Here is a 27,154-nt window from a genome sequence, read left to right on the forward strand (position 1 = left end):
AAACACCCTAAGAATCTATGGATACACCATCAGCAATTCCTGCTTTGCAGGTCCTGCAGTGACAGTCAGTTGGGCAAGCTGCGCCCGTCTCTCAGTGGAGACACGAAACACATCAGACAACGCAACGAGCCCATTTCCATCTACCCTACAAATATAGACAAAAGTTTAATGTGAAGCCAGCATTAGGGTGTTACTTGTAACTAAATTGATTTGATGCGCTACGTCTTGACCTGACTGAGCTTAGCAAGTCACAGCAATTACATGATTAATCAGAGCAAGTAAATCAGGAAGTAAATAAAGCACCGACACAAGCTGGCTCTGTGTGAGGGGTGCTTGAGTTTTCCAGTTCAGTTCATTAGTCATGTTTCTTATTTTATACAGCTGATTTTCAGGTTAGTGTGAGTAGCTGATTAGCAGCACTGCCAGCTCTGTCATCTCTAAGTCCCTCTAAGAGTGATGTACTAAAAACAAACAAACATTAAAAAAAACAAAACAAAAAAACAACAGTCAGTCCAAATTAAACTGGGAAGAACATTTTGCCTCCAGTTATGTCCCACTTTCTCTGCTGAAACCTTTTCCAATCAGACTGCAGGGTCTGTAAATGTAAAAAAGCCCAGTCCAGGGATTTAGCATAAAGAAATGCAGTCACGTCACTTGCAAAGCAGCCGGTGGCAGCCATAGTGTAAACAGTTTGCCTGTGTGTTATCCTCTGCTCATCGATGGAGGCATTTGCAGAAATTATCTCAACCACCTGCTGTGCTCCCGTGCTGTTTGGGTGTGAAAAACCTTTAAAATTTAATGGAGAGACCTGAAAACTCATTTGTTCTGTGCTGTGACTTTTCTATTCTCAGGTTTAGACCCTCTCCTTTGTAGAAGGTGAATTTGCTTCATTTTAAAAACCAGACTGATCTCCAAACTTACAGGCCCATGCCTCCAAAAACAAACAAACCACAGGAGCCCGTCCTTGGTGAGTGTGGCCATAAAGAAATGCAATTTTCATTTTTTCTAATTCTCAAAGGGTCATCTACCAGCTCACTCAAGAAATATACAAGACTAAAAATATATGAACGCACACATCTAATAAAAACCACTAAAAAAAGGAAAAAAAAAATACAATCACATTGCTACGTCATTCATGTCTCTCCTCATCACTGACTACTTCATTCTGATAAAGGGAGGTGAGGAAAACTTGTTGATGCACACAGGAACAGAGAGGGATTCTTGTTGTGGTTATGTACAGGTCTAAACAAAGTGACCCAGACACTACTTTACAACATTCACTCAAAGGGAAGCACAGTCTGAGGTAAAAAAATCTGACTTCAACACAAAGCCTTTTAAAAACAAGTGAAATACAAATGAAAACTTCAGCTGCGTTGGACATGAACGTTTACCAGGATGGACAGTTGACGAGTTTCAGTCTGCGTTTGAAGCAGACAGCCGAGCAGGAAGAAAACAAAAGAGGTTTCATCACAATACGTTGATGGTGGCTACTGGTGATGGGCTAGTGTGAGTATGCTCCACCGATCCCACAGCACGGTTCAGTCTATGAGGAGGTGCTGTAGGAGGACATGCTCCTGCCCGCCTTACGTTCATAGTTCACCAGTCGCTGTCCAACCAGGTACCTGCAGGAGGGATGGAAACATTTAGCTTATTTGTTAGCTCTGCAAACAATTTAAAGAGCAGCATGGAAGGGCACACCACTGACTAGCTAAGATCTTTCCTCGTATTCCCACTGCAGAGCTACAACTGCACTAACACGCTAGTAGGGACAACCCTGGAAGCCGTGCAGACATTTTACACTGTTTAATTTTATGTTGAAATATTTTAGGCAAAATAAAAAAAAAATAAAAAAATGAACCACTATAAAAATATATTTTTTTCATGGCGACTTTAAAGTAAAAGGTTTGACTTGAAGACCAACGGCCTCCATTTGTGGTTCGTGTAAGACTGTTTGCAGACAGGTGGCATGCAGAACAGCGGAAATCTGCTCACAACAAAAGCGATCACAGGGAGGTTTTATGTGCAGTCCTGTGAGACAGATTTCATCTAACGACAGCAAGCAATGTCCCACGACCACTTGCCAATGTTCATTTTTCTGTAGTAAACAGTGGTTGCTATGGTTACCAGTGGTAACCAGTCTCCAAGCCAATGTAACTGAGGCCTTAAAAGTTGTCTTCTTGGAAAATAAACTTCTGTGTCGCTCATACCTCCCTACTCTCTCCTTCAGAATTACTGATCAGCTTTACTGATCAGAGCGTGAATACGCATCAATGAATTCAAACATGACCCTGACCAAACCTTTTTCCTGTCAATATTTGACAAACATAAATGGAATCGTGTTTCCACACCAAGGTTCCGCTACTGGATTTTCTCTGAATCCTACTAGAACACAGAGCCCCCCCCCCCAGTTTATATAATAAAATAAAAAAAATATATATTAAAAAAAAAAAAAAGTATCACCACTACTCACTTGTCATTTTTGATGTGTTCGTAGAGGCGTTTGAACTGTCGTATCTGAAACGACAGGATGGCCAATAGGATGAAGACCATGAGCAGGAACGGATAGATTCTCCTCTCCACAAGTGTCTGCATCTCTGGCTGTACTCCTACATACAGAGAGAGAGAGAACAAGCAGTGAAACAGGAGCTGCTGTTTGGGTCGTCTTCAGGAATTGATGGGCTATAACAGAGAGGGTGAGGTAAGTGCCAGAGAGCAAGTCACTTAACATTTGTCAAGAGTAAACATTGAGGAAAGACTAAACCAATCAGCTGCTTAGAGAACAGCTAACAGTTTATTCCCAGGAGAGGACTGGGAATTCTTAATTGACAGGTTGTTTAAATGCATGTGTTGTCTGTGTGAACATCAGAAATCCCTGTTTAAACCACAGCTACCTTTTAATAGGCTTTGCATAAAAAGCAGATTTTAAATGCACCCTGTCTAAATTAGTGAGGCTCTGCCGGTACCCTGGCCTCTGTGCCTGAATTTTGATCAGTTTCTAATTTAATCAACAACCAACAACATTTATTTTCATTCTCAAAGTTGCAGAGTCTCAGTCTGCTCTAAATTTTCAGTATCAGCAAAAGTAATAGGCAGAGGCCTTAAAGAAAGAAGAGTTAGAAGGGCTCATTTTAGACTAGAGGATGAACTGAGGGGCTACACTAAAGCTGTCCCTCTGATGACCTTTAACTTCTGAGTACATCTTGAACTGTGAATCATCTAAAGCTACTCTAGCGGAGTCCAAGAATGAGTATAATAGGTCTACTTTATGGATCACTGCTATCTCAAATGCTATTATATCTAGGGAAAATGACAGTTCATTACTAATAATCATAAAATAATAATTATGTCTAAGTTACACAATTTGGCCATAAGTTCATTTTCTTGTATTACAGAGAATTATAAGAAATACCACATAATGTAAACATAAAAAAAGAAACCTGTTCATCTGTACTGCACAGACTGACTGTAAAGGTTTTGGCTATTCCCTTTAGAAGCCCCCACTCTGCTTCCATCTACCCAGCATCCTCATCTGTCACACCAACCCTCTGTAGTTAAGGAGGAATCCTTAACTACATCTATGACACTTATGAGTTCTTCTTGTATTCCTTCGTCTAGTACAGGTGTGGGGAAACTACAGGCCTCAAGGGCCGGTGTCCTTCAGGTTTTAGATGTGTCCTTGATCCAACACATCTGATTTAAATGGCTAAATGACCTCCTCAACATGTCTTGAAGTTCTCCAGAAACCAGGTAATGAACTAATCATTTGATTCAGGTGTGTTGACCCAGGGTGATATCTAAAACCTGCAGGACACCGGCTCTCGAGGCCTGGAGTTTGACACCCCCTGTTACAGCAGGTCTCCCTTTCACTCTTCCTGCCATCCTTCTGTCACAAATCACCCCTCACATTCGTCTGCACCCTCTCCACCCTGCCTGCAGTGTTCTGCACCGTCCATTGCTTTGTATTGACTTCAGTTATTCTGAAATCTTCTACCTTCACATTTTCACCTTCTATGCATTTTGTACCTCTCTCCCTCCACCTGTTCCCTACTCTCAGTACAGATCGCAATGTTGTCTGCAAAAATAGTCCCTCAAATCTACCACTGAATTGCTGTCCTCATGTACTGCACCACCCTGAGGCACTCCCACAGTTCCTCTCTTGGCACCTTATCGTATGCTTTCTCTGAATGCACAAAGACACAGTGTAACTTCTGACCTTCTCTGTACTTCTCCAGCAACACTTTCAAATGGTAAATGGCCTGTATTTATATAGCGCTTTACTAGTCCCTAAGGACCCCAAAGCGCTTTACATATCCAGTCATCCACCCATTCACACACACATTCACACACTGGTGATGGCAGCTACATTGTAGCCACAGCCACCCTGGGGCGCACTGACAGAGGCGAGGCTGCCGGACACTGGCGCCACCGGGCCCTCTGACCACCACCAGTAGGCAACGGGTGAAGTGTCTTGCCCAAGGACACAACGACTGAGACTGTCCAAGCTGGGGCTCGAACCGGCAACCTTCCGATTACAAGGCGAACTCCCAACTCTTGAGCCACGATCGCCCAGTCGACTAGCCAGTCCCCCTTTCAAAGCAAACACCACACCTGTAATGCTCTTTCTCAGCATGAAGCCATACTTCCACAGCATGTCTTTTATCCTGTCTTCCTTCTCTCACCCCAACCGGTCGCAGCAGATGGCCGCCCCTCCCTGAGCCTGGTTCTGCCGGAGGTTTCTTCCTGTTAAAAGGGAGTTTTTCCTTCCCACTGTTGCCAAAGTGCTTGCTCATAGGGGGTCATATGATTGTTGGGTTTTTCTCTGTATCTATGAAGCGACTTATGTTGTGATTTGGCGCTATATAAATAAAATTGAATTGAACTCCTGCTTCTTAACCCAGCTTCAGCATCTCTTTCCCACAGCCTCACAGTGTGGCTTATCAACTTGATTCCTCTTTAGTTACTACAGTTGTGCACATCAGCCTTGTTCTTGGGGAAAAAAAAAAAAAAAAAAAAATCAGGACAAGTCTCCATTCTTCAGGGTTCCTCTCATTCTCCAAGATTGTGTGTTGTTTTTTTTTTTTAAATAAACCCTCCAGTGGTTTTGGTCTCCCTCTCTTTGTACTCTTTCCATCTGCATCCCGAATTATCCTGACCTGCTGCTTGATCAATCTAGCTTGCTCCCTTTGACTAGCCAGTCGATGCAAGTGCTTTTCTCTTTCCTTAGTGTCCAGCTTGACATAACTCACTATAAGCCTTTTCCTGTGTCACCTCATTCTCAATGCAATGCTCCTGTTTACTTTCTTCAATTCACTGAGTTTCACACTTTATTCATCATGAACCACTTCCTTTGAACACATTTGTGTAGTAGATTCTCACCACACACACCATCTTGCAGTCTCCCAACACAATTGATATTAAAATCTTAGAGAGGGGGTATAATTTCCCCCCCCCCCCCCCCCCCCATTAGGCCATCTCCTATTCCAATTACAGAAGGAAAACTTTACCAGAAACATGAATACACCAGAAATCAGTCCTCTAAACACTAAAAAGTGATCTTTGTTGTGTACACTAAGGTACAAGAATATCCATACATCCCTGAAAGACAGACATTTCAAGCAACATACCTAACAGTGGTGTAACACCTTTAGAGACTGTGTAGGGCAAACAGAGACATAGCAGCAACACACAGATGACTGGGGCAGCCAGCCTACGCACAATGAAATGGAGGTCAATATTTCTGATGCCGTTAGCATACACCTGCAGGAAGGAAGGAGGGAGAGAGGGAGATTAGTTCCTTCATTCCAGTGTGGGAAAACAGGATTTTATCAGTTTGATGATACTGACATTTTTGCACATTTCTCATCTGCATTGTTTAAGTGTTTATTCGTTATTTTGACTGCAACTTTGAAGAATGCAAGACTGACCTGCTCAATAACGGTTTTAAGCCACCATTGAGGGCCCATCAGTGTTATAGCAGCGATGATTTTAGCATGAAGCACACCCAACGCCCAGTCCTGTCACACAAAGAGTCAGTACATAACCAGGACACAAAGACACCATCGCAAAATATCATCACATGAATGCTTCTAATGTTGACATGCCAACATCCTCAAAACGGACACAAGGTGTTGATTTGTTGCTGTGATTAGATCAATTCATTTAACATCACAAGCAGCATTAACAAGAAAATAAAATGGTTGAGAAGAATAAAAATAATGCAGTAACTAAATCCAAGAAGTAACAATTTAGTTCACCATTTAGAAATTTATTCACATTTTCTTAGGTAAGTGTTCCTACCTGCCAGGGGTAGAAGAGAGGCGTCTGGACTAGTGGCACTCTGAGAGGAGCAACAATGACCAGCTCAAACAGCAGACCCAACAGCAGAGGAATTACCGCAGCTAACAGCAGGGCTACCACCACCGTCTTAAGGATCTGTTCCCATCAGGACATCACACCCAATCCATAAATCAGAATACAACTTGCCACAGAACAGCTGAGAAATGATATATTTGCAGTCGGTGGGACAGAAATCCACATTACCATGAGCGTCCACTCGTGGACTTTGAGCATGATGACTGTCCGTCCCTGTGGCATCCAAGACAGCAACACCGTGGCAGCTCGAATGGACAGCCAGCAGACGTATAGACCGCTGGCTGCTGTGTACAGCTCATGAACCATGGCGCTGCCCATCCAAAAGGACATCAACCAACGACCCACGAACACTGAGAGAGAAGGAGGAGAAGGTGGAGGGGGGGAAAAACAAAAACAAAAAAAAAACAAAAAAAAAACGACTAGCTGAAAGCTAGGGCCAGGAGACATCATGTACACCAGCGGTCCCCAACCACCGGGCCTCGGACCGGTACGCGAGTCGTTTGGTACCGGGCCGCGAGAGTTGAGGCTCAGGTGTGAAATGTATAGTTTTCAGGGTTTTTAAATCTGTTTTCAGCGTTATTTTGTTATCGTTTACTCTGTTTTCCTGGGTCTTCTCACGTGTGTTATGAATAAACCTTTTTTTCGGTAACGGTACTAGTTTTATTTTGTTGTATTTATCCGCGACACCTTAAAGGCCGGTCCATGAAAATATTGTTGGGCATAAACTGGTCCGTGGCGTAAAAGAGGTTGGGGACCGCTGATGTACATGAGATAATTTGCCTGCTTGCATCTTACCTGGCAGTGTGAGGCAGATCAGACTTGCTAATAACAGTGTGACACACATGAAGACAACCAACAGAATGATCTGAACAAGAGGAAACACAAAACGGTTAACATTCAATATGAGCAGAGGCTTCAAAAGTGACAGGACTCTTGAGATGAGCACCCACCTTCATGGGGAAGTTGATGGGCCGGTGGTACGGCTGGAAACCAACGGGGCCACCCTGCTGCAGAATGGCCTGATGGGCAGCGTGAAGCCCTTCCCCGAGGCCCGGGATCCGGTTGTTGTTAACGCGACCAGGATGGTTATTTTGTTGGTTGTCATCTTCTTCATGGTCTCCCAGCAGGTAGGAGTGAAGATCACTGTGGGAGAGCCATTTGAGCAAATGCAGTCTTTTATTACAGTGTATGAGACTGAAGACAAAAACTAACACACACCGTGGTCTCTTTGTACGTCTCGTTGTTTCATTTCTCCAAATTACCACAGCCAAAGGTCATCATAAAAAGTCAAATTGGTGCTTAAATGCTTCAGATTTAAATTGGCAGTGTGTGCGAGTGTGTGCATCTCCAGCCTACAGCACATATCCAGCTGTGAATGTCCAGGCGTGGATGAGGCGCTTGAGCCACTGGCGAGTGTGGCCCTGCTCCAACAGTGCTGGCAGAACCACCTGAAGCAGCAGCAGCTCCAACGACAGCTCACTGACCGGGGCGTCACTGCAGAGGAAGAACACAAACCAAACTCGTTTCACGTCACAATGTACACATCACGACCTTTGAGCAGTTCATTTTCTACAGATTTCCCATTTCCACAGTTTAAGTGCTTTAAAGACAAAGATAATGTGTATTTTAAATTATGTCAAGCGCTAGATCCCAAATCATGTTCTTGAAAATGTAACTGGATTATACGGTTTCTTTAATATAGTTAATCAAAATAGGAACTGCAGTTATAACTAAACTCTACAGTTTTCATCACAGACGTCTAACATAACATGAAAACTAGACACTGCTCCTCAATTCAGACCGACTCATTATCGTATCCATTATGATTAGACTACAGTCATCACAGTACATTTTAAACGATGACCTGGATGACTGAGAACCTTCACAGACATTTAAAACAATGACATTTATCAGATCAAAAGCGTTATTGTAATAACATTTAGCTGTTAGAATATTTGGTATGCAGAACAGAACATTGTTGACTGACTGCAAGTAGCACCCAGGGGTCTTTTTACAGTGACTTAGGAAAAAAAACAAAAAAAACAAAAAAACAAACAAACGTAAACTCTGCAGTTTGGGGTCATCAATAGTTTTCAGAATTTCAAATGTTTACTCTGTACCTATAAAGCATGACATTGTAGGGAAGAAAGTTTGGGAACAGCAGCTTGATGATTCTTATAGGAAGCCAAAGCATCAGGAGAACAATGGAGCCAAACACCACCTGAAAATGTGCACACACACACAGATATACATATGTAAGTCAACAACAGCATTAAATCATCAAATTTCAGAATGGATGATGGATCATTTAACAAAAAAAAAAGAAGAAAAAAGAAAAAAAAGAAAGAAAAAAGGGCATTCAAGTGTGTACAAATGTCTTATGAGAAAACATCTTATGACAGTTTGATTGCCGGGTCAGTTCAACCAAACATTAGGAGTGTTGAGATTAATGGATACAGTAAACAGATTTAAAAGTCAGGCATTCAACAGACTACACTTTAAACTCAAAAATAATGTCAAACTCTGAATCTCAGTTCCTGTGAGTCTCTTACTAATTTGTACAATTCCTACACAGAGAAAAATGTCAGGACTACCATGTACAACACTGCCTGACATGTTTACACGACATTAGCAGCTTACAAAATGTGCTCCGATAACTAAGTGCCTGCTACGCCACACACTTTCCTAATATTTTAACAAGTTGATGTGTGCTAACAGTAAAAGAAGAGCAGCTCTCTATAAATGAAGTCATGTTGTGTGTCATAACCAGGTGTATGTGTCTATACACGTTCATTAAAAGTGTCATTAGAATTAATATGATGCTGTAGTAAGCAATGCCCGGTCTGCGTCATCTCAGTAAAAAGATTATCCTCTTTGAGGTAAAGCCAAGAAGTATGCCACAGCTTCATCGCTGCATTAGTTATGCTTTTCTGGAATAAACCTGTATGTGAAATAGTGGAAATAATCAACCTTGTATTGGTTTTTTTTTTTTTTTGGTTTTTTTTTTTTTTTTTTTTTAATTGCTACACTTCCTAAACCCTGAAAGGTTTGAAAACTTTGAATGGCTGGTTTATTTGTGCAGATCAAGAGAATATTTATTTCCATAAATGCAACGGAAATAAATCCAAATTTAATTTGCTCAAAGCACTGAGAAAAGAAACAATCTGCTAACTTGAATGAATTAGTCTGACAGGAATTGGGCTGAAATTGATCTAAAGAGCTGAACTGAATGCATCTGTGTGTGCATCAGAGCTGTGGCAGTAAAGAAAAGTGAATATTCAAAAACAGATGGAGAGAGACAGAGTTGCTTCTGATAAGTACAATGTCAACTGACAGAATAGACATGGGTTAAAAATAACACCTCTGATGTTGGCTATTTTTCCATGTAATCTGTGTGTTCAGAGGGGTGATGTTAAAATAACATATTGTCCAACAAACAAGAGTCCACTCAACTTCACAGTATTAAGATGGCAGGGAGGCAGAAATCTCAAAAACTTGAAAACAAAGTGCTTTGTACATTTTTTTTTTTAATTTCCCTACAGCAAATATTTATCTAGCCATTCCTATGCTTGTATATGCGCTCATACACATTTCTTCTTTTTTCAGAGACTAAATGTAAATCTGATTATTGTTCAATTCAATTTAAATAGCGCCAAATCACAACAGTCGCCTCAAGGCGCTTTATATTATAAAGCAGACCCTACAATAATACAGAGAAAAACCCAAGAATCATATGACCCGCTATAAGCAAGCACTTTGGCAACAGTGGGAAGGAAAAACTCCCTTTTAACAGGAAGAAACCTCCAGCAGAACCAGGCTCAGGAGGGGCGGGGCCATCTGCTGCGATTGGTTGTTGTTCAGTCACGCTTCAGGTTAAATGTAAACTGGAGAATGTTTGACTGACCACAGAGAGTATGAACCTCCGCAGGTGTCTATAGATGGGCAGGTGGATCATCTCTTGGACTGGGTTAAAGTCTGGATCGTTCAGGTTCCTCAAGAACCACAGCACACCTGGCCGGAGCACCTGCACACAGCATGAGGGAAATCTCTAATTTTTTCAGAAAACATTGTTTGAGAGTTTTCCATGTCACTGTCCGTAACAATCCACTTGCCTCTCTGAGCAAAAGGATGAAGGAGGCAAAGTAGAAGACGTAGACCATACCGACCAGCCAGTGGAGGAACATGGTGGTGCCAGGAGCAGAGTCAAAGCTCTGCTCCCTGTCCTTCAGAGTGGCATCAAACATCTCCTTCAATAGATGAAGACAAAGGTGTTTAAAATGTGACCAGCTATAAAGCAGTTTTTAGGAATTGTAGCATTCTGAGCATTTCACAATTTAACATTGTTTTTCCTTCTTGATCAAGTTGCTGCACATGCCGTCATTGTGATGCAATCAGTGTGTTTGGCTAGTCATTAAAAGCCAGCATGCGACTGTATCAACAGGATGAGCTGAGCTAACTCTGCATGTTTGTCTTACCAGTGAACAAATGTCGAGCCACCAGCCGCAAATAAGTGGGAACAAGCCTATCTCCATGGCAACCAGTAGGGACACCTGCAACATAGAAAACACTTGCAATTTAGCTTCCGTTTACAAGTAATCATAATTTCACTAATTATTGTTTCAGCTGAAAGCTTTGCTATTTAGACAAACAGAAAACAACAACCAACACAGAGTGCTGCAGCGCTCTATTTTACCTTGACAACAATGTAGCAGACACCCAGCAGGCGTCTGGACCTCTGGAACTTCACTAATGAAGCCAGGGCCTAAAAGAGGGGCAGTTAAGGACTCACAGAAAGTTTGACAACCTGCACTTCTTAATCAGCACTATGAAACAAAGCCTCATCTGAGATACAAACAGCTTCAAGCTAAAGATGATCAATAGTTTCTCTTAAGGTTTTTTAGGACTGTGCTTAAAAGATGGCCTTAAGACCAAAAACCTCTCCTGATATTCACAGAAGTCCTACTGTAGCTAAATAATACCCCCCCCCACCTCCCCATTTTAGGTCGCATATATCCAAAAATATACGACGTTCATCAGGATTTGTAGTTACCCTATAGTATGTAGAAGTTAGATTATATTCATGTTATAGGACAATACATTTGATGAGGATTTAAATAAGTGGATAAGTTAAGAACTTATAGCAAAAATATTTAATAAAAACTGGACAAATTGTCCTTGTAGCAAACATTACCAAGTGATGAATCAACTACACTCTTAGTGTGTAAGATTCAAATACTTGTATTAGGTCAAGGATACATGGCAGACAATAAGGACTCCAGCCAGGAGGATGTACCCCAGTATGGTAGTGATAAGGCCGTGAAAGTGTGAGGCTTTGAGCTACAACCAAACACAAGAAATTCCATTAGTGTAGGTCAAACTCATGGTACAGTACAGTGTTCTAAGTGTACACGTGTGTCCTAAGCACTTACATAGTCTTCAAAACCAAGTCCAACCACTGAGAAGTGACCAATGTGATATGGGCAAAATGCTAGAGAGATATACAGAGGGTGTATTAGAAGTGAACCCATGACTCTCTCATAATGTACTCATCATAATCACATTACTCAAACATACTGGGACTCACCAAAGACCAGAATGAAGAGTGTGTTGAGAGACACCACCCAAAACACATGTTCCTATAGAGGACACACAACAGAACTCCAGCTTTCACTTTATGAAAAGGTTTATTTTGAAATTCAGTTAAACTATTATTTCAAACTTTTAAAAGCAACTGCTACAGATCAAGTCAGCTCCATCATCCTGAACACCTTCCAACAAGATCAGGTGGCTACGCATTATTCTGTATTATTTTTAGTGATTTTAAAGGCTTTAAAGTGGTTTGAAAAACAAACAATGAATCAATCATCAATCTACACTGAATGACTAATTTTGGCAGAGAACATTTTAAACAGTGCATAAAATAGTGTCAGAAATGTAAATATGAAATTACCAAGAAAACTAGGGAACCATCCAGCCCCAGCATCTAGAACATAGTACAAAGTACTCGTTAGAGTCACCATTTAACACATTCAGGTAGGGGTGCAACGATACACAAAATTCACGGTTCGGTTCGATACTTTGGTGTCACGGTTCGATATTTTTTTCAATACAAAACAATGTTCATACCTTTTTAATTTGTCATTTATTAAATTTATAAATATATATTTTAACTCAAAAGTACAGTTTGTAAATTTAATCTTGCTGAAACAACAAAGTAATAAAAAATAAATCTATCAGATCGAGAAATCACTCATCTTTGGAAAAGAGAGTTTATTACAGAGAAATGGCTCTTTCCAAAATAAAAGCTATACTATAACGCTTCTTCTGGGCTATATTCTCAGCAGCATATTAAACATATCAGGTCCCCATAAGGAGAATCACGTGCTAACGGCTGTCTAAATGACTCGGGTAAAGTTTGTAGCATACGTGCTTGTTGTTTTTGTCTGCTTCCACTTGCACTAGGATGATGTCAGCGTAAATGCGCAGTCATATTCATTGCATTCCCACTAGTGCTGTCAGCGTTAATCTCGTTAAAATGACACTAACGCCATACCGCGGCAAATCTCCATGGTGGGGGCTGGGTGGCGTCACCACGTTAACGAGCTAACTGCGCTAACGCACTAGTTCCCACCAATGTAATTGAGCATTGCGTGGCACATCCGACATACTCTTTTACTTTTGTCCATGACGCGCTTACCATCAGCATCATGCTTCACATGAAAACCAAAATAGTTCCAAACGCCGGATCTGAATGAGGGTGGGGGAGGTTCAATTTCGGGTAGCGTTGAGGCAGTTGCCATGTTGCAACGAGCTTAATTTATGTCTTGCTAGCTTGCGCTGCCCTCAGTGAATCTGTACTCGACAGTGCAGCTGAGGCGGAGTAGTCGAACACAGATCCACTGAGCGCTCAACACAGACAGCATCGTCAGAAGAAAAGTTGATAAAATAAATAAAAATTTTTGTATTGTTCGATACATATGCGTACCAAACCAAAAGCACTGTATCGAATGGTTCAATATTGATACGAGTATTGCAGCACCCCTAAACTCCGGCTAATTAAAAAAAATAAAATAAATAAAAAAAAAAATAAAAATCATATATACACACATACGTGTGTGTGTGTGTGTGTGTGTGTGTGTGTGTGTGTGTGTATATATATATTTATTTATTAGGGGTGCAACGATATTCGTATCGATATTGAACCGTTCGATACAGTGCTTTCGGTTCGGTACGCATATGTATCGAACAATACAAAATTTGTAATTTATTTTATCAACTTTCCTTCTGACGATGCTGTCTGTGTTGAGCGCTCAGTGAATCTGCGTTCGACTACTCCGCCTAGGCTGCACTGTTGAGCGCAGATCCACTGAGCGCTCAACACAGACAGCATCCTCAGAAGAAAGAGAGCAGGGCAAGCTAGCCAGACAGAAGTTAAGCTCTCCTTGTAACATGGACCTCCCCCACCCTCATTCAGATCTGGTGTTTGGAATTATTTTGGTTTTCATGTGACGTATGACCCTGAAGGTAAGCGAGTCATGGACTAAAGTAAAACAGTGTGTTGGATGTGCCATGCAATGCTCAATTACATGGGTGGGAACTAGTGTGTTAGCACAGTTAGCTCGTTAACGTGTTGGCCGTCTAGCCCCATGCACGGGGCGATCGGCGGTAGCTCGTTAACGGAGATTTGCCGTGTTGTGGCGTTAAGGTCATTTCAACGAGATTAACCTGAAAGCACTAGTGGGAACACAACGAATATGACTGCACATTTATGCCGACATCATCCTAGTGCAAAGACAAGTGGAAGCAGACAAGCAAGCATGCTACTAACTTTAGCCGAGTCATTTAGACAGCTGTTTAATATGCTGCTGAGAATATAGCCCAGAAGAAGCGGATAGTATAGCTTTTATTTTGGAAAGAGACATTTCTCTGTAATAAACTCTCTTTTCCAAAGATGAGTGATTCCTCAAACAGATACAGGGCTCGCAAAGTCGCTAGCCCGACGTCCCGGTGCTAGCGATTTTTTCAGTCGGGCTACCAAAATCCATCTCTTCCCTGCCCGTCGGGCTATTGTAGGAAGGAAAAATATATGTCAATGCTTTTGCATTCTTGTAGCTGGGTAATTTTGTCATTGGCATCGGTGAGCCACTGTCAATATGTGACATATTGAAATCGCGTTTGAATTTGCGCTTGTTTTTTTGCTTTCACTTTGCAATCGTGCGAACTGTGTATAGAGAGCGACAGCACTGATCTGTGAGTGATGATAATTTGTGCACCAATTCCTCTGACATAGTCTTATTAATCGTTAGCTTACTATGCAAACATGACAAGTGAAATCTCCCGCAGCAAGCTTAAACATGTGAGAGGTTGATTGCGCAGAGAATCGCTGAGCTTATGTGAGTGCGTGTGTAAAAGCAGCAGGATAAGACAGGTCAGGGTGAAGAAGTGACAGCCAAAAAAAAAAGCTTACCACAAAACGGAGAAGTTATGACAAATCAGACTATAAGGCAAAAAGAAAGTGCAGCTTTATGGTTTCATGGACAAAAGAATTTCTGTGGCTGCAATATGACGAGCTAAATAACCAGGGCTGCACATAAGTGGTCCGCAGGTGCGCATTCGCTGTCAAAATAAAAAACGCGCACAAGGGTTAGGGTTAAATTTAAAAACTGTACTTTTGAGTTAAAATATATATTTATAATTTTAATAAATGACAAATTAAAAAAGGCATGAACATTTTTTTGTATCGAAAAAATATCGAACCGTGACACCAAAGTATTGAACCGAACCGTGAATTGTGTATCGTTGCACCATATATATATATATAATAATAATAATAACAATAATAATCTAAAACAGCCCTTAACAGGTGTAGTTTCAGTCACGTGGCTTTACGGAGCAGAAAAGAGAAGAAAAATAGATTACAACCCTCTCCCAGGTCAGCTCCTCTGCTGCACGGTCCCACTCCAGTGCATTCCAGTTCAAATCTTCTGCAAAGGAGAACACAGACCAGACAAACACTAAGAAACAACAACAGCAGCAGTGAACCCTCTTCCTTCCCTTATTACACAAGTACATAGTACTGAAGGGCTGGACTTTATCTTTAAAGTCATACCCAGACGCTTTTGGAAACCCCTCCAGTGTGCATCATCATGTGTAGTAAAGGTAGTCCAGACACATCATGTATTAAAAATATGATGAAGATAAAAAGGTGGCTACGAGGCACTCAGGATACTGAACAGAATTCAGCTGGAGAAGTAGTAAAAGTGCCGACTTGTCCTCAAAGAGCAAACATGCAGCTGAAAAAGGAAACAGCCAATCATGTTGTTTCTCTGACACACATGTGCAGTAGAGGTTGGCACATCAAGTCCCCATTGTAGTTAACATGTAAACAAATACATTTTTTAAAACTTTCCTAGTTTACTGTAACTCTAATGCAAATTAGCTTTGCATTTATTCAGTGCAGAGAGGCTGAATTTGCTGACACCCTCGATTTAGTGGTTACTGAAGCTGTGAGGATCTGTATCAGAAGTATAACCTGCAAAGAAAAAACAAAACAGAAACCCATTTTGAAGCTTTAGGGCAAAGACAAATATCTAAAGCTGGTTTTATTAGATCTAGCCTGCGGCTTTTATGTCCCTGTGATGAGGCTCTCTCCATTTATTTAGATAAGAGCTTACAAAAAACAACAACAATAAAACAAAAAAAATAACCCAAACCCAAAGGCCTTCCAAGGACTTTGTAAGACTTAGTACACGTCGTGCTGAAGGCTTTTCAAACATTACTGATTCAAAGCCACAAACGTCCAGAACCACTCATCTGTCAAGAAATAGTAACGGTGCCACAGCAGAACAGCAAGTGTTTAAAACAAACACATTAAAGATAACGTTCCGAAAAATGCTCGCCTACCTTGTCCTCCATCATTGGCATCGGCAGCATCTTCATCCCTCCCTTCATCATCCTCTTCTTCCTCGTTATCATCCTCCCCTTCATCATCATCATCATCATCATCATCGTCCTCATCATCATCCAGTTCTGCCTCATCATGGTTGCCAGCTACATGCACGTTAGCAGGCGCCAGCCCATCTGGACCAAGCTCTGCAGGATTCTGGGCAGCTTCAGCATCTGCAGGATCCTGAGCATTGGCTGCAGCGTTACCGCCCACACCCTGTGAATATAATGAAAGACATGACAGTTCATTAATAAAACCTGCTAAAAGTTAATAAAGTAATTTTGTGCTTATGTAAGCTCAGTATTTGAAAAACAGAAAGTATTTTAATCAAACTCCTGTCTTGGGGTCACTATGGAGTTTATATCCACATTGTCCAGATGTGACCACTAATGTTTGGGATGCAAAATGTAATTCATCACTCCATCGTTATCACATTAAATATTCACAGGGAGCTTTGAACATCATTAACGGGCTACTGTGTTAGAATGAGACACATGTACAACCCGAAAACACAACACCTCTGGCCAAATCTGTCTGCTGCTGTCAGAGATTATAAAATGTATGATTTTAACTAGAAACTGTTTTGAGCGTTAACTAGCAAACTTTTACAGATATGAGTCTGTTGCTATGCCAACCATGTCAGAGTAATGGTAAACTGTAGCAGGAAGCTAACAGAATTTAGGAAGTCTTTATCAGCCCCACTCTTGCTCCGATTTAAAGAGGATGAAAAAATAAATTAAAACAAAAACAAACAAAACTCACCTGATTAGCTGGTGCAGGGCCGTTGGGCTGATTAGGAACCAGTGGGGGTTGATTTTGCTCTAACCACTGAGGAGCGCCTCCATGCACAATCTGCTCTCTGAGCCACACCAGGCTGATGAAGGCACATAGTGTGCATGTGACCACAAAACAGCCTTGGAGGCAGTCAGCAAGCAGGTTTTGCCTGTGAGAAGGAGACATGGCATCAATTTTCAAAAAACATTCAGATTATTTAAGTAACACTATTTCTGCCACTAATGAGATTTTGCAACCATTACAAAGAAACATTTGACAGTCACTGACGAGATATTGTGTTGTTGGGATTTTGGAGGACTGCAGAGCAGAATGTTTGCATTGGACAAAACCAGTTCCACATTTGCTGTCTGTTCATGGACATGTAGATGGACACATTTGGAGGATGAAAATTACACATAAGTTTGAAAACAAGCAAAGATGCAGCACTGTGAACAGAGAGGAAAAGAGCAGCACTGCACCACACAGCAGAGCTAATTAGCATGCACGCTACAAAGCAGAGAAAATGTCAGCGCCCACGAAGAGGTCATCACAAGCCAAAATCCTATTTTGGCTTGTGATGGCGCTTGGACCAACTGAGACTGATTTAGGGGATTTAGTGGAAAATATATTGGGGTTCAGAATCTGCACCTTAAAAATGTTGTTGACATCATTTAACGACTGAATCTTTGAATTTTAACAGACTGTCAGCAGCCTGCATTTAAAGAGCAACTTTATGAATGAGGAAAAGAAATAAAGTGTAAATCAGCTGGTTCTGGTGCAGTGGGAGGGAAGGAGTCTGAGATAAACTCAGAAGTAACAGTCTTTCTGGAACAGAAATTTATAGTTTCCCATGATCTCTGGGTTATTCAGAGTTGCTAGTGACAGTAGTTCAGCTTGATTGAGAGACAGAGGAGAAATAAAAGAAAAGGGTACGTTTTATGAACAACATTCAGGTCAAACTAATCCAAATGACGAAATGTGAAACATGCCATGCATTCTTCTGATAGGGCTGTGAGGAACATGAGAAGAACACAAAATAAATAAAAAGCGTTGGGACGCACTGATTTAAACAGCAACACTGTGCAAGCCATAAAGAAAGCAAAGTACACGACAGAACAAACGCAGCTTGACTTTGTGAGAGAGGAGGCACAAAACCAAAAGCAGACACTTACGTTGAAAGCATATCTAATGGCAGGGTAAGGAGAGAGCTCACAGAGCCGGTAAATAAACACTTGTAGATACGACCTGTTGGGAAACACAGAATGAAAGCAAAATTGACGGGGAAAAAAATAAATTAAAAAACAAAACAAAACAAAAAAAAGCCCCACACACAAAACCCCCAACATGGCGATCACTTTTCAACTAGTTTATAACTAAAACCAAACTGCTTCAAATTTGTACATTTATGGTGTTACATTTCACGCTGTGCTGAACTGAAACATCTAATTAGAGCACATGTGATTTATTTATGCTAGTCAAACATTAGCCCCTTTGGGTCCACAGAACTATTTGTTTTCAAGCATCTTTTTTTTTTTTTTTACTGGTTGTACGTTTAGTCAATTAACCAATTCAAATGTTTTACCTCCACTTAAAACATAAAATTTCCCCAAATCTTTGTTTCACATTTGATACTGTGGTTTCATATGCAAACACTGGGAAGTGTGTTAGGACATGTTCAGGTAATGGAAAGCTTAATAAATTTTTTAAATCCTCTTATGTTTAGAGTAAAATTATTATTTAAATATACTGACAAATAATGAAAGTAATCGTTAGTTGCAATTCCAAGATGTGGCTTACATGCTGTGAGCGGTACCACACCTAGCCAGGCAAAGGCCACCAGTGTGTAGTGGAACCAGTATCTGATGGCTGTTCCAATACTGGTGACCAGCCCTGCAAAGATGTCCTGCACAGGCAGGCGAGATGGCATGTCTGGAGAATAGACTGATGAGAAGAGCAATACAGAAATAAATTGTCAGATAATAACTGGGCATTTGAAGGCACTAACAACAAATGAATGCAGTCTTAAGACATTGAATGATTTGATAAAAACAACTTACTTGGTGTAAATGCAAACCTGTGTTTGCATAATTCACAGTATTCTTTTCTACTGTGTTTCAGCCACTGCAGTAAGCTGTGAAAACAAAATGAAACAGTGAATTTACCCATGTCTCACAGAGAATTGCACAAGAATCTTCCTCAGTAGTCTCTGAACATGTCCAGGGGTATCAAGGAACAAGATGTTAGCACACATCCTTAAGTCCTTAAGCAAGGTGGGTCCTCTGTGGATCACATTTGTTTTTCCAGCAAATCCTACATTAATTAACCTTGGTAAGATTGCGATCTGGGGAATTCTGAGACCGAGTCAACACACTGAAACCTTTTTTTTCCCCATACTTTTAAAGCATTCTTGAAAAACGGTTGCAGTATGGCAGGGCAAATTACCCCTTTTGAAAGAGGCAGCTCTAGATTTATTTATTTATTTTTAAATAGATGACCAAAGCAACATCCACATGAAAGGCAGATCTTACAGCATCACAGTGAGACTGCCCCCCTCCAAAAAAGACAAGGTCTGCAGGATAAATCCAACTGTTTGCAAATGTAATTGGAAATTCACATCTAGTAATTTCTGTGGACTGCACAACCACGTGCACTTCCATGTGACCAAAAACCAAAACCTGCAAGCCATGAAAAGCAAGCGAAAAAAGAAAACCATAAAGTTTTTACATGAACATCTTGCTCACTCGCATACCATTCCTGATGGATGAACTTGATGCTGCCGGTGCAAACACAAGGGTGGTAAAGGGGCTTGTCCTGGGTCCCCTCTGACCGACATACCCGGCAGATATCGGCTGTACAAAAGGCACACAGTGATAAGAATCTGCATAGCTAAAGACAGTCTGGCAGTGCTTTTTTTTTTTTTTTAAACAAGCAAAAACAAACAAACAAACAAAAAAACACCCCACCAAACATATACTGAGCCACACTAATAAACACATGTGAGCCGTAATACAAAACTACTAATACCTTTCTACAAAACGCTAACAGTGTACATGTGTCAGGACTGAGTCTGTGCATTGGATTCGTATTTAAAGTGACTGTAACAGTATAGGTCAGACTAGGGCAAACTGTAAATCCTTGGATTATCAGTGTCACTGCATGACAAAAATAAAATGACTATAATTAGCCCAAGAAGTAGGAGCATGACACGAGTTAGGATACCACCCTTAGCTATATATATTTATGGTATATCCTTCAGATATATGCTAGTGGCTAAAAACAATTTCATTCTCGCTCAGGGAAAATATAATGGGCTTGTTTTCTGGAAGTCCAAATATACTATAAAATGCAGGCTTTTGGAGTATGTCGAGAGCATTCGTCATAATAACAATTTCTCTTTAGTTGAACTCGCAAAGTTGTGAATGAGCCTTGTCAAATGGTAGCCTAAATGCGCTAACCTGCCGACCTTACCAACGTACCGCTAGCTTATCATGTCATACTGTTCGGTACGCTCCCATAACGGTTTCAATGGCTCAACTTATTAAAGGTTAACTCATAATTAGATAATTTTGCGTGTGGCTTCACTGTGAATTGGACTCCCTCTACAATTTCTACGTTGTAACCACTATCCAGTGCCCATGTAATGCGTTCTAGGATTTCTGGTTCCACATAGACATGACAGCTTATAGGGTGTAAGCTAATGCCAGCTAGCTGGCTGGCTAACGCTAATTGGCTAGCGGTTTCTCTACTTCTGGAGAACCTTTGCTGAAGTTTAAGACAACGGAGTCGTGGTCGTTGCTACCAACAACAGTTGAGGGCCGGTTAGGTCACATGCAAAGTCAGCATGAATGACTTTACCATTTAGCGCTAAGGTAATCAAGTTTGGGCATTAGCTACCTTCCTCAGCGGTGTCCATCTTGGCTGGCTGCTAAAGCAGCCCTGCTCCACAGCAGTCTGGATTTAAGCAGTCCGTGCAGCAGCGATGACTGCCGGCTATCTAGATGTAAACATTTCTAGAAAGACTTTTTATTTCAGTGCCCTGTTAAGTTTGACGTCATCATGCGTTTCAAATTAAATTCAGCTTGTTTTACTTCATGGCTCATCAGCTAGCGGTACACAAAACAACAAGTGTTAATGTGATAGTTTCACCACTAGATGGCAGCTCCGCGCAACAAGCCAGTTTCCCAGTTGTGCAGCTTCCTCCTAGGACTCTGGTATAATCCCCGCAACTTGCACTGAAATTTATGGGCAACGTTATACAACAATAAACAGTAATACTCAATCATCATTTTTATTGTCATGGTCATTTCACATGGTCACACATTTCAAATGTACAGCACTGACCTTTCCTTTTTTCCTGTTTTTGTGGTTTTAAATGTTAAGAGATATATGCAACTATTTCCAGTTACAGTTAGTTTTATCAAAATTTTTACAAAAGTTTTTAAAATAATCTGAGAGTAGAATGGTGTTCTAGACTTGATTTTCTTATGTTACAGGTGTGATTTAAATGTCTTTGCATCATACACCCATACAGTGTCTATGCCCTCCCCCGCGGTACTTTCAGGAATCCACGTAGGGAAGGGGAAGCGACAGGTCACCACCTTGGCTGTGCTAGGCAGCTCGCTTGCCAATTTCAGCTCAAGCTTCTCCATCTGAAGATAAAAGCAGCAAACAAACATAATTAGCATGATGATTTGAACTCCACAAGTTTCTGCATTTTGGTGAGACACAGAGGTACTCACCATCTGAGGGACTCCAAAAATGACAACATTGGAGTATTGAGCAAAGCTGACCTAAGAAAGGAAAAAGGAAGTAACATGCTAAATGACTAACTTCATTACAGCAGATGTCTGTAAAACAAAGGTTTGTTTTCAGAAACCACTGACCTTCCACAAGTCTGAGATGTGAAATGAGGTCGAGCGGTAGACTCCCTCCCTCCAGGCCCTGTAGCGAGAGTACCACACCAACCAGGGGTTCAGCTCAAACCCTGACGCACGAAAACCATGTTTGGCTGCTGCAATCACCTGCAAGAAGCAAGGGGAAACAGTATAGCACACACACACACACACGTTTGTAAATCATGTTAGATTGGTTGCTACTGAAATTAAATTTTCACCCTTTAAGGCTGTTTGCAAAAACAGTTTCAATTTTTTTTTAACCCTCTGGCCTTCATGCGTGGTAACCTTCAAGCCTAACACTGCACTAGCCCTGGATTTTTTTAAGCCTAGCCCAGCTGTCATAAGACCAGGACTATTTCAAAACTGTATAAAGAACAGACGATATCAGGACAACAGTTATGACCTGACCTGAAGCTTAGGACAGGATGGCAAAAGGTGTAAGACACGATCCAAAGCACAAAAGTAAACCAACAACATAACAGTTGTTCAGCCACATGACATCCCAGATACTCATAAACTAAACAGTCTGTAGGGCGGAACTGGTCCCCTGTTCTCCTGAACAGCTACGGGACACACCTGCTGGAGCTTGTAGATGATAAAGCCTTAGCGATCACTAAGACATGATTGATCAGACATGATTTACGAGCTTTTTTTTGCTTTTTTTTTAAAAGTTTGATTATATTTTGTTAATCTATAACTGCGCCTTGCATAAAATCATGGTTTCTCTAAAGGCTTTCAATACCTTTTTATTTTTCTTGCAACTATAATTTTATAGTTCTTGAGGGGGCTCAGAGGGCAGAACAGTACTTACTATCCTTCCATCTCCGCTGCCTATGTCCACCAGGGTTCCCGACCTTGTCCTTAACGCCTTGAGGACGTTTTCCACCTGAGTCGTGGTGGCCGGGACAAACGGGAGGCAGACTTTCCTCAGGGCAGGGGCTACAAACGGAGCAGCCACTGCGTACAGAGCAACCAGCGACCCTCCCACTAAACCTGTTACGACGAGCCCAATGCGGCTCCTGCCCTTTCTGTCCCTGTTATCCTCATTAGGCTGTCCCGAGTCCAGCAGGAGCTCCTCTTGTGACATGACGCTAGTTTAACGCAACGTCTGCAATCGTTCACTCTACTCCATGAATGACAGCGGGGACTGTGTTTCAGCTAGCAAGCTCTTACTTATTCGACCTCAAGTTTTCATAAATGAAATTAAATATTGTTCGAACAAATTGCAAGTCTATGTTGTCCTTAGTTACGAAAAAAGAGATTATCATAGTTCAAAGTCCTGCTATTTATATGTTATTGTAACATGTAAGCATTGTAATACACGACCTGTGCAAGGCTATAATCGGCCCGAGTGGATAACAAAGAGGAACTACAAACCGTTCCTCCCCGCTTTCGTTCCCATTCAAGCTAGCTTTCATTATGTTTCGAGCGTGGTTAAAAATAAATAAATAAAAAATATATATAAAAAATAACAAATAATAATAAACACCAATTTCCAATTGCAAACTTAAAAGTAACTAGATAATGAATGGTTACATTTCACTGTGGTTATACTTGTATAACTATGCATGTGACAAATATAGAACCTTGAACATTGAATATATTATGTGAGATATTTTATGAAAATCACTGATAAACTTTGTGTGAAATGCCAGAATTCTGTGAATAATGTTCTGGTGGCTAAACTCTGACATTTTTTTCAAATGTATATTTAAATTCAAATTCATTTGAATGTTTTTCATTTGTGATGAACTGACTTTTACACACACACACACACACACACACACACACACACACACACACACACACACACACACACACACACACACACACACACACACACACACAGATTAATATGCTGTGCCATGGTCAAATTCAAGCAGAGGGTAAATATTTAATTCAGTAAATAAACATGAAATAAATCAGCCACAATATGACCTGACATACATGTAAATCGGATGATAAATAACACTTATAATTGCATTTTTCTTGCTTTGGTGTTGTAGGCATGTTCATCCATATAGGAAACACTTCAAACATCAAAACAATTAATGAATTATATTATTTTAAATATGATTTGATCTATGTGACATATTCTAGCCTAGAGTGAAAACATTAAACAAACAAGGAACCTAAAAAGGAAAAAATGGAACTGTGATCCAGCAAAATAGGCCTACTCATCCTTGGAACCATCTCTCATGAATTACATTGACATAGCAGTGTACCATTCAAGATAGCTCCTAAACTCTTTGGTTTTTGGGAATTACTATTAAAAAGACTTTTGGATTGCATTCTTGGAAATTACTTGGAATGTCTGAGAAAAAGGAACTCTACTGACCATATTAGGTAAAAACCTTTAAAAAAAAAAAATTGGCCACCTCTATTTGCAATATTAATTTTTACTGCAATTTCATTTGGGACCTTTTGTTGTTCTTTTAATTAGAAGTCATTAGACAGTGTACGATGGACCGTGTGGTCAAGCCCTGATGGGCCATGGTGGATTGGATGATGGTACATGTGGTGCTGACTGGTGGTGGGACCATCATCCATCATTAAATCCTCCTCCTCCTCTGCCCTGTACCCTCCTGCAGCGTCCTGTGAGTAGCTGTGCTTCATCACCACAATGTTCCGTCGACTCGTCGGCGTGTTGTGGTGAGAGAGTCGGGGCGACTGCTGGTTCACCATCACTGGCTGCAACTGGGGCACAAGAGCACCCCCATCAGGTACAATGGTGGCGTCCCTCACGCTTAAGTTGCTGCGGCTACCGTGGACACTGCCCTGGTGAGAGCCACAGTGGTGGTCACGGATGCATTTGCTTTCGGAGCGTCTCAGCTTGTGGAACTTGTCAAAGTCCTCGGCCAGGGCAGGATCGGTCAGTTCACCAGAGGGGGCACGGCGCAGAGTACAGAGTTCATAGTGAGGAGGCTCAAAACCGGGGTCGAGGAGGGCAGGATCAAAATCATCTCTGTGGATCCAAAGAGGTAAAGAGAGTACATGCACAGACATCCAGACCTACAGTTCCAGAGTACAGATACAATAAACGTTTAGGAATGTGCAACAGAAACTTTGAATGTAGCTACACAGACAATGATAAATGTGTATAAATTCCCATTAATGTGAATAAATTGTAAGATAAAAGTAGAAAGAACAAAATGCCAGCATGTGGTTTTTCAACATGCCTGGCTGCTCATGTGCAATTTGAAACTAAAGGTCTGAAATTCAAGCATTTATACATATGCACATTTCTAAACTGCAGTCAAAAAGCAAAAAAATTGAAAACCAGACAAATCCTTTCACGGACATCATCAATATCATGATACTGTAATGATCGTAGCATATCTATATATGTTTATTAGAACTTAATGAAACGTATTGCCTATAATCTGTCAAACGTATCTCTTATGAATGAAATCAAGTCACTTTGAGCCGCAAACTGCTGTTACAATTGCTGTTACAAGGTAGGTGCTGCAATCTGTTATTTATCCAGGTAAAATTGTCACTGACAATAAAAATTACTTTTTCAACAGAGATATGGCCAAGATTGCAGCAGAAATTGCAACAAATGTAACATTAGAGTTCTATTAAAAGATATTAAGTTTCCATAAAGGACTGAATTGTTTATAATGTAGCAGGCACGTGCAGATGGGGGGGGGCTAGAGGGGCTTGAGCACCCGCCCCTTTCCTGATGGGTGCCCAAGGTGCCCTTTTGTTGAGGCTATATATATATATATATATATATATATATATATATATATATATATATATATATATATATATATATATATATATATATATATATATATTAACGTGTGTGCGTGCGGAGTCCTGTCTGTGCCCCTCAACAATAATATTTAATAATATTTAACTATCAATCACAGTTTTGCTAAATAAAAGGATCTGGCTTGCATCAGTCACATGATCACATTTAACCAGTGATCGCCCTTGACGGCAGAACGCGCTGGTTACGAGCCGGGAACGAGCTCACAAAGAGCACGCGCATTTTTAGCGGTCCGGAGCTGTAGGAGAAACACAAATTAGCTCAGAGACACAGACTGATGCGACAAAACCAGTAAGTAGGTGTACAGCGTACACTGTAGTGTATAGCACCCAGGAGTATTAGCTTATTACGTACACGTTGGTAAGCTGTCTTGTTGCAACTGACGAACTGAAACAAACGAGCGTGCTGTGTGTGCAACAACGCGACAAACATTACCTGTCCTTTTATTAACTGCACAAGTAGTGCTGGTCATAGCTGCTGGCTACCTGTGTCAGGCTGTCATGGGTCTGTAGCTCTGTCCACCGTTTTAGGGAACATATTTAGTTTTAAAGCAAGTTACAGGGCTTTTCCTCCCTTTCTGGAGGGATTATATTTCACTAAAAAACGACCTAATATGCATGTCCACATAATTATGCATTATTATAATTATAATATATTAAAAACACACGCTGTATTCTAAGCACCAGCTATCTGTTAGAATGTGATTTTTTCTCTCTCTCTGTTGGCAGAGGTATAAAAATGCGCAGGAAAATCTGACGTGCATGGCAAACTTCACTGACGATATTTAGGGAGGAATAAACTAGGGCTGCTCGATTATGGCAAAAATGATAATCACGATTATTTTCACTGAAATTGAGATCACGATTATTTGACGATATTTATTTAACCCTTTAAGATCTACCATAGAACCAAGTCCGCCAGAGCTTATAATATTTTTTTTACATGCTGTAGTGCCATTTGTGGGAGCATTTCAAGTTGCTATACATCAATACAACTGTTATAGCCCATATTTTAAAAATGTGTATGTATTAAGTCCATAGTAACTACATTAATTGCAAAAAAGTGCAATAAACTACAAAAAAATTGAAAATCGTTTTTGTTTTTTTTACATATATTTCTACTTGGAGAAATTTAAGAGGCTTATCCCTCAAAACTTTAAATACAAAAAAGTTGCAAAAAATAGTTTACAACAACAGGAAATTTATTTTGAGTGTCTTCATAGTTTTATTTTTGGAGATACAGCAATTTTTATATACACTGCAGGAAAAACAAAAAAACAATCCTATGATGCAAATTTGCAAAGAATGTGCATGTGCATCAAAATAAACTATTTCCAGCAGTGCAATTCGAGTTCTAAGGCCTACAAGTAAAAAACTACATTTTCCGCGA

At 40.7% G+C, this 27,154-nt stretch overlaps 3 protein-coding genes across 3 annotated transcripts in view; all 3 read right to left on the reverse strand.

The window, feature by feature from the left end:
- Positions 1-21,230, reverse strand: LOC146613971 (E3 ubiquitin-protein ligase MARCHF6-like). The gene is made up of 26 exons (XM_085377288.1): positions 20,987-21,230; positions 19,842-19,941; positions 19,150-19,223; positions 18,890-19,033; positions 18,265-18,337; positions 17,081-17,261; positions 16,276-16,534; positions 15,295-15,356; positions 12,323-12,355; positions 11,957-12,008; positions 11,802-11,860; positions 11,629-11,709; positions 11,066-11,134; positions 10,848-10,922; positions 10,485-10,619; positions 10,277-10,396; positions 8,493-8,593; positions 7,729-7,866; positions 7,323-7,515; positions 7,168-7,237; positions 6,541-6,722; positions 6,298-6,432; positions 5,925-6,014; positions 5,625-5,757; positions 2,471-2,606; positions 1-1,622 (listed from the first exon to the last, which is right to left on the reverse strand). Exons 1-26 carry the CDS (start codon positions 21,003-21,005, stop codon positions 1,544-1,546), a joined length of 2,793 nt encoding a protein of 930 aa, XP_085233414.1. The 5' UTR covers positions 21,006-21,230; the 3' UTR covers positions 1-1,543.
- A 142-nt stretch (positions 21,231-21,372) lies between these two features.
- Positions 21,373-23,276, reverse strand: atpsckmt (fATP synthase c subunit lysine N-methyltransferase). The gene is made up of 4 exons (XM_085378332.1): positions 22,799-23,276; positions 21,976-22,113; positions 21,832-21,882; positions 21,373-21,741 (listed from the first exon to the last, which is right to left on the reverse strand). Exons 1-4 carry the CDS (start codon positions 23,072-23,074, stop codon positions 21,580-21,582), a joined length of 627 nt encoding a protein of 208 aa, XP_085234458.1. The 5' UTR covers positions 23,075-23,276; the 3' UTR covers positions 21,373-21,579.
- Positions 23,277-24,426: 1,150 nt separating this feature from the next.
- The window catches only part of LOC146613973 (neuropilin and tolloid-like protein 1), a 42,285-nt gene continuing 39,557 nt past the window's right edge, over positions 24,427-27,154 (reverse strand). The window contains exon 10 of the mRNA XM_085378088.1: positions 24,427-24,952. Coding sequence (XP_085234214.1) covers positions 24,427-24,952 — 526 coding nt within the window. The remainder of the gene's footprint in view (positions 24,953-27,154) is intronic.

Source organism: Diplotaxodon limnothrissa, linkage group LG18, assembly GCF_057381915.1.
Source record: "Diplotaxodon limnothrissa isolate DT_005_m linkage group LG18, D_limnothrissa_male_GT1.1, whole genome shotgun sequence".
In the NCBI taxonomy this organism is placed as follows: domain Eukaryota; kingdom Metazoa; phylum Chordata; class Actinopteri; order Cichliformes; family Cichlidae; genus Diplotaxodon; species Diplotaxodon limnothrissa.